Here is a 9,092-nt window from a genome sequence, read left to right on the forward strand (position 1 = left end):
AGGGTTATAGATACATTATGGATTTAAAACTTGGCAGACATCAAGGAACAATAGAGCATGAGGTTCAGTTTTTGGAGGCTGGTTATTGTAGCAGCAGGATAGTGCAAATCGGCTATAAAGCAATCAAGCTGGTCAGGTCCAGAGAGCTGGAGGAACCTGCATGAACTTAACATAAAGTTGAACAAAGACGCAAAGCAGACTTTAAGGTATTTCTAGAGTAACCAAGACATAATACAAACTGCATATGGTAACTGGTACAAAAAGAGACCCCATCAGCTATAAGAGCTTAAATAAAAAGAGAGGAGCAAGAGACAGTACAGACATGAGATCAACGCAAGACATCATCAGTATGTGACCGTGATGGGACCACAACTCTCTATGTCCATGTACCTCCAGACCTGCAGTTTAATACGAATACATGTTAACCTCAAGACTAAGAAGCAGGTTTCACCATAGACTTGAAGGTGAACATGGTAAGAATTATTGTGGCAATATTTATACATTTTCCAACGTTTTAAAATATGCGCATAAAATAAAAAGCCTGGAGTCAAGACAAATTAAATAATCAAGAGAGTGATGGAGATTCACTGTTCACAGTAGATCATTAAAAGTCTACAGTGGTATACCTTGCCTAATTGTAAAGACAGTCAAGTACAGAGGTATAGTTTCAAGTCTCAGAATACAATACTGTGTAAATGCCACAGTATTGTATGCCGATACTTAATTTCCCGTTAAAACAGCCATTAATCACACAACACATTATTCATTTTTCAAAAATATATATTTAACAGAAAATTACACCAAAGCCTCAACAAATAAATAAAATATCAAATTTTATGTCCACTCTTTGCCTTTATTACAGCTTCCATTCTTTTTGGAAAACTTTTTTTCAGTTTTTGAAAGAATTCTGCAAGGATCTTTTTTCACTCCTTCAAAGTTCAGTCTTAGAAGTTGCATTTTCTGCTTCTTGTGATCCAAATAATCCTAAACACAGTCAGTGATGTTAAGGTCTGTTTGTCTTCTTCTTTATTATTATTTTTTTTTGTCTATTTCCATCTCAAAGAGTCTGATTTTCTCAACATGTTTTAAACAGTCCTGTTTCAGAAACTCATGTTTTTTCACTAATTTTCCTTTAACTTTCCTGTTTTATGCAAGTGGATTATCTTTTATCTAACCTGCCCAGAAATATCTCCTAAAAAATGAAGAACATGTACTTAATGGCTGTTTTAACTGGAAATTAAATGAAACGTGGTGTCTGTCTTTTGCACAGTACTGTATTTGAGTAATTTTTCCGGATTTTTGCCACATATCACACCAGAAAACTATTATTACTAATATTATAAGTCAGGGAGACCTGCTGGATTGTGCTTCTGAATAAAGAGCCCCTTTTGACAGGACTCTGTGCTCTCTCTCATTTGGGACTTGTTTAAACATTTGACGTGTTCCGTCATTCTTTTATAAAACGGCGCAATTGCTACGGAGCTCTAAAATAATGAGTCTTGTCGGCCACCCGCGCTTTATGGCACAGTGAAATTAATAGAAGTCACATTGCGCTGCGGTTTCACCACAAAGGGCTTGGCCAGCCCCAGCACACTGTTTCAAATTGTTTTCGAAAGAAAGCATTTGCACTTGTCATCTTTTCGCTCTGGTGTGGGAATTGCAGCATAGTCCTGACGGACTTTCATGTTGGATGTCACTTCAAGAGACTGAACTTTTTTTTTTCCAACCATTAGAATTCTTAAATTAAAAAGAAAGATGTTTTGCCTGCTTTACAATTACAGTCAAAGATGTGGAGAAAAAAATAACGCAAAGCACAAAACCTTTCTGAGCTTTGATTTCTTATGAAAGTACTGAGGAACTGATGAAACCAGAATTAGCAGGAAGTGAACACCTAACACAGCAGTCTACACACTTAAAAAGGGTTGCTAGGATGTGAGGTTTGTAACAATAGCCCCTTTTTGGTGCTATATAGAACATTTTCAGAAAGGTTCTATATAGAACCATTTCCAATCTATAAACAATCTCCATCAATTTGAAGAACCATTTCAACATGCAAACAAACTCTTTAAGCATGTGAATGGTTCTATATGTAACTCATGATTCTAAACAGAACCATTGCCTTTACTAAAGAACACTTGAAGAACCTTCTTTTTTAAGTGTGTAGGGTACTTTTTTTTTTTTAGTTTGATGGTTTAGCTGGTCGACCAGCATGACCACCTTAACAAGCTGGTTAACCAGCACAGGGCAGATTTTCCAGCTGGATGTCCAACTCAACCACCTTGACAATCATAGACCGGCTACCAGCAAAATGTCTTTCCTTATATATATATATATAACAACAACAACAACAACAACAACAATAATAATAATAACAGCCCATACAGGGATCATATATTGGCCCACTGGTTTGATAAGGTTGGCACCCTGCTGTCTGTTTGCCACTTCTGGTCCACCCTTGGACCATCCAGATTATTGTCCTGCACACAAATTCTACCTAGTTTTTAATCTGTTTTTAACAGATTCTAAATTCACAGAGCCTTTTATTTTAGAAAATTAACTAAGACAAATATTACAAAGAAAACAATAATGACTAGGCCTAATATAAAATTTTCTATAAGATTTATAGTCTGATAGTCTGCTTAAACACACGTGGGCCGCCCAGAAAACGCAGAGCAAAACACCAGTGGACTGCCAGCTTTGCCATCAGTGGGCCAACAGTGGCCCACTATCCTGTTGGTATCAGTGAATAATAATAATAATAATAATAATAATAATAATAATAATAATAATAATCTTTATCTTGCAAAATATCTAAAGCACTCAAACAATCCCACACTGCAGTAAGTAGTGCACAACTAAGGAGATACCCATAATGCAATGAGTAGTTTGTAAGTAATGAGCAAACCTGTATAACGTTAGTGTCCGAAATCCTTCACTACCATCACAAACTCTGTTCACTATAATAGTGTTCTATACAGTGATTTTCGAATAGGGGGGGCTTTTCAGCAAGGCTAATAAGCTCATCCACCTGCAGTGAGTGGCCTGTGTAGCCTAAACCTGTTACCGAAGCTACTCTGGGTTCCTTTTGACTTCCACCAATCAACAATTACTACAGCCATTATTAGGTGGCGTTGATCCAATCAGTCATCAGTTCACATACAAACACACACACAGTATCTCTCTCTCTCTCTCTCCTCCGTGCAGAGTCTCGAGCTTCTTCCACACTCGTTCCGCCCCCGTGTGGCTCAGACCGGACAGTCGCGTGCGCTGCCGGACTGGGTCATTCAGTCAGCGCTGGAAAAAACTGCCTGCAAGACAGAGAATGAACCCGCAGTTTAACCTACAGCCAACAGCGGAAATTCTCCCCAACAGGCTACACGCCACCTCTCAGCGCTGTAGAGTCTCTGTGCTCGAATGACATTAAGCTCACGTCTCCTCTGTTAAATATCCTCCAAATTCAGAGCTCAGACTGTTCAGCCCTGCGGAGCAGAGACTCAACATGAAGCTGGATTTAAAGGTTATCGAGCTAAGTGTTTACTAACCTGTGATATCACTCCCTAAACATAAAAGTTAGCTTCACTCTGCTAACATAAAAAGTTAAAAGTTCACCAGGACAGTACAGCTGGTCAGCAAAAGACAAAGGTTAAGCTAAATAAAAGCTCATGTGACAACATACTGTAGTTTAATAACGCTACGTGTTACCGTTATATGGTAAGTTTATTGTTTTAATGTGACTGAAAACGTCTTCAGACTCACCTGAGGTAACCACGTCACTTCCGGTAGCGACGAACGAACCTTTCTGTCCACAGCAGGCTGTCTTCATGTTAAAGGACCATTTCACCCAATTTTTAAATGCGTTTCTGTACAATTCAGTAGTTGAGATGTCAACAAAGTCACTCAGAGTGGTTTGATGTGAGAAACGTACAGACTCGTTTTTACAGAGGTGGTGGTAGGACAGTTTACTAACTCTTTCCATGAGTTCAATTTATGTCCCATTAGCTTTTTAAAAACAGTTGATTTTTTATTTACTTTAACTTAAAATAAAATTATTACATTATAACATTAAATTATTACAAAAACACTGACACTTCTTTATGAAATATATTCATTAAAGTTCTCCAGTGACACCATAATCACAATGTTATTTGGTTCATTTCTAAGCAATTTAATGTCATAGTAATGATTTTCCCTAAAAAATTATTTAACAAAACAGTTATTTTAACCTGTGTCCCACAAGCATGTTACCCAAAAAATGGAATATGCCATTTATTATGATTTATACAGAAAGTTGCATCATTACTGTATTGTTGCTTATTTTATATGAAAATATGATAATGAAAATGGCTTAAAAACGAAGATTAATGAAATGAAAACAATTTTCAACTTTCTTTTCTGCTCTGTGTTGTATAGTTTATATGCTTTTTTTTTTTTACTGTATTAATATCAGCTTAATGGAGGATTTGATGTCTGTGTTCAACCCTGTTACTGGGTCATTTATGGTGAAAACAGCTCACATAGTCTCTGATTTGACAGTCTAAGGTGCAGAATAACATTTTCTGAAGGTTAATCCTTTAAAAAATAAATTGTCAAAGAGTTTTGAGGCATAAAATGAACTTTCACATTCCAAATAACCTACACGTGTCTTTGAATTTATTGTACGCAACATTGATGCAATGGTAAACTAATGGTATCTAAAAAAAAATTAAGGGGCTATTTTGCCTCATAGTGACTTGCATGTACCTCCCAGTCATGACTATGTTTTTAACCATAGGCTTAAATTTGTAAAACTATCATGAAACAATGTCTCAGTCATCGGGCAACTTATTTATAACTATTTCATATGATGGCTTTCTGTGATGCAGCTTTTAGAGGCATTAAACTCTTAAGACATCTGGTTCCTATCACCACCACTGTGAACAGTTTTGACTTGGTAAGTTTCTGTGGAAAGTTTGTGTACATCTTAACCGTTTAATTATGCAGAATTAAAAAAACAGCAGAATTCGCCTTTAAGGTGCTGGAGCATCTCTCTTTAGACAGAGAAAGATCATGTCAACCTTAGTTTTTTCTTTTTTTTTTATTAATATAAATTTTTTATTACAAGTAATTTTATCTGGAAGAACTGTCACACAATGTGGTGGGAAAAAGGTCCTCATATGCCGGTGGAGAGGTGCTTTCTGAAGCTTCAGCTTTCTCTTCTTCCACTTCCTCACTTTGATTCTGTATCCTGTCGAGGAGATAAAATGTTAAGAAAAAGACATCAAGCTTACATTCAGCTTAAGTGTTTAATTTAGTGTTTAATATACTGTTTATTGAATCCATATAGACTAGTAGAAGCACAGGACGACGTTTTGCTCATAAATTAACAGATAGCAAATAATGAAATTTAACGTTGGTCCCTTAGTTGTTGCCAAAAAGCTACTGAAGGACAAACAGCAGCATGCTTTAAAGAAAACCAAGCATGAAAGATCATAACTTGGTTACATATTAACAGTTTCAGGAACAACTTGTGAATTGGGCTGAACCTAAATGACTCCTGATGACACATCTACAAGCAGACATAGTAAACAAAGCTTATTCAATTTAAATTTGATGCATATGAGGTTAGATAATGTTTCACCCTTTTCCATTATCCAACAACATGCTGATGTAGCCATCACTTTCAGCACAACAAAATGCAACAGTTATTTACCATTTCAGCATTTGTATTTCATGTACTTGGAGACAACTCAATAGCTGTCAGTATCACTGTGAATTCATTCCAGATGTGCATTTAAGGCCCTAGATCATATATTTGTCTTGTATTTTATTTCTTCCTTTCTACTTAGGATGATCCACTTATGAGGTTTATGTGGGTTTCCATACCAAAATCAGTTGTAATAATTTTTTTCATGACCATTTTCCAACCTCTCTTTATCCCTTAATTTTAAACAGCTTGCTTTTGTTACTGAGTCTTTAAGACGTATATGTAAATGACCTTGTAAAACCATGACAAGGCTGAAACTGGCTTTTGCAAAATTTTCTGTTCAATCTCAAAAGATGCAACAGTTACATTGCTGCTTATTCTTACTACTGTACAGGTGCCATACTGTAACAGCTGTGCCATTTAAGGTGGAATGGAACATTCAAATAAGAAGTAGGTAAGTAAGAAGCCAGCTTCAGCTTCATTAGACCGTGCATTGTGTGCACTTTAAGTGTGTAGTGGTGTGTATGAATGATGTGTTGAGTGCCGTTTAAAGATGCCGTTGTTGAAAGAGTCTCCTTCAGTGTTTTCAATACTCTATTGCTGTGCTTTTCTATGCATGCTATAATTTTTCTTTATATAAAAAGGGAAGTCATCTTGTTTTCGGGTAAATTTTTATACATATTAAAAATAAAAATCTACATAATTTTGGGGGTTGTGAACTTTGGACCCCTTAAAATTGGCTTGGCCACACAAAGGCCGCCCCTAGAAGTCTAAGAATCACTACCGTATAAAAATGCTTTGGTTTTTGTGACATCACAAAAACAATTCACTCAAAATAGCTTGTTTTTGCAATGTAGTCCCCATATATGGACTGTATGGACTGGGGAGTGAATGGTAATGTTGTATTTAAAGAAGTGAAAGAGATTTGGAACCCTTTAGCAAAGCAGGATTGTGGTGGTGGAAGATTCTAGATCAAACTGTCTATTTGCCTATAAGCATTTTAGACACAAACCTGCCAGATGCACCATACCTGGTTTCCCTCGTATATGCCGTTTGCTCCTGTGTTTCATTATCATCCGAGAAAGCAGGGTTATCCATTGGGTATACACTGTAATACTGTGGTGGTGCACTCACTGTGACAGCTAGTGGCTGTTGGCTGGACTGAAATCTATTAATAGGGGTCAAGCTTCTGTCCTGTACCACCGAGGTATATGGTGGTGGGATATACTGCACCACCGTGGCCCTGTGGAAAGTGATTGGTTGATTGATGCCGGAGAAGACGAAAGATGGTCCTGCCAGAGGTGGCAGGTCTATCTCAGGCACTCCTTCGTCGCTTGGCACCTTGCAGGCTTGGCAGGAGAACATTCGAAACTTGCAGATGCTGATGAGCACGAATGTGCCACCCACAGATAGCAGGACTGGCCCGAGCAGTTGAGTCCACTCAAAGCTGGTACTGACCTCATAGTTGATCCAGCCCATGGCGGTGAACGTCATGCCTACCAGACTCAAGAAGATACCAGAGAAGAGCAGCGTGGCTCCCGCTTTGTCTCCATCCGACACCTGGCTGTCCGGGCCGCTGGGTGGCTGGGCAGGCATCCCCGAAACCACATTCATGGAAAAATCATCAGAGCTTTGTCTGGTGGTTTGGGTGACGCTACTGACATCAGTGCCGTTAGATTCAGACAGGCTGGCACCAGAGCTGGCCTCCTGAGGCTGACCTCCAGTTACGTTCTTCCAAAGATCTCGCACACTGTAGCGCTTCATGTGTCCAAATAGTTTGTCCACTTGCAGCAGTGACTGAAGGATCCTTGAAAGCCTTTCCTTGTTTTGACACCAGCTTATGTCCTATGTGCTCATTTCAAGACATTGGTTTTTAGAGCTTTGGTTAATGGTTAAAAGGTATTTTGACCTTGCGCAGGAGCTTGGAGTAGCACCTAGTCGTTATTGAGAGATCAGTGACATGTTAAATCTCTGGACATGAGTTTAAATCGACAGGCTTGAGTTACAAAGACCACAATACTTGTAAAAGCAGCTTATTTTCAGTCTTGGCATAGTAAAAAGGACGTTCTTCAGATTACTTTATTGTTCAGAGTGTTTTTTAAGTGGTGCATTGTAGAGAAGCTTACTGACTCTGGTTTCTTTACAGTGGTGGTGATAGGAACCAGAGGTTGAGATAACAGCAACACAAATATTGCCATTTTATTCACTATCCAAAGCAAATAGTGAACCTACATATCTGAGTTTTTTATGCAATGTTAATGATTTTAAAATAGAAAAACAAAAGTTTTCTTTGAGGACTACTTTGTCTTACACTGCCATACAGTTACCTCCAATATGAATGTGTTTTAGGCCAAAACCTTGTTTAAAAACTATAGCAAAACAATGTCAGGCATCTGGCTTAATATTTGTAACCATTTTGTGTAATAACTTTCTATCAGGTAGCTTTTTGAGGCATTAAGACTTCAGACATCTGGTCCCTTCACCACCACTGTGAGCAATTCTGTCTCTGTAAGTTTCTTTAGAATTTCATTTCAGACAACTCTGAATGATTGTTTACATCTAAATGGCTTGATTATGGAGAAATCTTGAAAAATTGATGGAATTCCCCTTCAATAAAGATTCACAGTACAATATATATTGCAATTTTTTCTTTATAGCATGTTACACAAGCCGTTCACCAGTTTCAACCGAGAACAGACTATTAAGGCTTTTCCAGACAATGGATGAAAGCCAGTTAGCATTTGTTCATATCCACAGTGTCTGTCACTGCTAATGATAAATCACTTTGGGCCTCATTCACCAATATTTTTTCTTGAATTTGTTCTTGAGAAAGGTCCTAACAAAAAGTCAGATTCAGATATACCGCAGAATTGTTCACACCTTTATGCTTTTGAGTGTGAATAGCTTCTGTTCTTACCTAAGAACAAATCCCAAATAAGAACACATTGGTGAATGTCAGAATCTTTGTGAAAACTGCGTAAGTGGGTTTTAAAAATGAATTTCTTCATAAGAACAGTTGGTGAATGAGGCCCTTTATTATACCCAATTTTCCTTTAAACAAAAACAGGCCCTAATTGTGAACATATCCCATAGTATCAAGTTGAGAACATCTCAGTGTCGTCACAAAGGGCAAGCCAAATGCATTTTTTATGTAAACATTGTGTGCGAGTCCACCCAAATTGCACTAGCTATTAGAGTGATTGCAAAGAATTGTCTGAATAATTGAGAGTGATTCATTTCACTTGTGAGCAATTGAAGAATATTTGATATGTTGTTATCTCAGATCTCTTTGGTTGGATATTGAATATGTGAGGCACTCATTACCCAATGCCTCGTTACACTTGGACGCATGCAAAAGCTAAGTAGAGTTTGAGGGGAGAGTGAAAGCAGTGCAGGGAGCGCGCACGCA

The 9,092-nt window shown here is 37.8% G+C and overlaps 1 protein-coding gene across 1 annotated transcript; it reads right to left on the reverse strand.

Moving 5' to 3' along the window:
* Positions 1–5,106: 5,106 nt before the first annotated feature.
* Positions 5,107–7,540, reverse strand: tmem174 (transmembrane protein 174). Its single transcript, XM_036579955.1, has 2 exons — positions 6,714–7,540; positions 5,107–5,224 (listed from the first exon to the last, which is right to left on the reverse strand). Exons 1-2 carry the CDS (start codon positions 7,445–7,447, stop codon positions 5,107–5,109), a joined length of 852 nt encoding a protein of 283 aa, XP_036435848.1. The 5' UTR covers positions 7,448–7,540.
* Between the last annotated feature and the right edge of the window lie 1,552 nt (positions 7,541–9,092).

This window comes from Colossoma macropomum, unplaced genomic scaffold (assembly GCF_904425465.1).
Source record: "Colossoma macropomum unplaced genomic scaffold, Colossoma_macropomum, whole genome shotgun sequence".
In the NCBI taxonomy this organism is placed as follows: Eukaryota; Metazoa; Chordata; class Actinopteri; order Characiformes; family Serrasalmidae; genus Colossoma; species Colossoma macropomum.

Excerpts from the sequence above, each read along its gene's own strand:
- tmem174 (XM_036579955.1), bottom strand. The coding sequence starts at position 7,447 with ATGAAGCGCTACAGTGTGCGAGATCTTTGGAAGAACGTAACTGGAGGT. Across the intron at positions 5,225-6,713 it reads GCATATACGAGGGAAACCAG|GATACAGAATCAAAGTGAGG; the intron begins GTATGGTGCATC and ends TCTCCTCGACAG.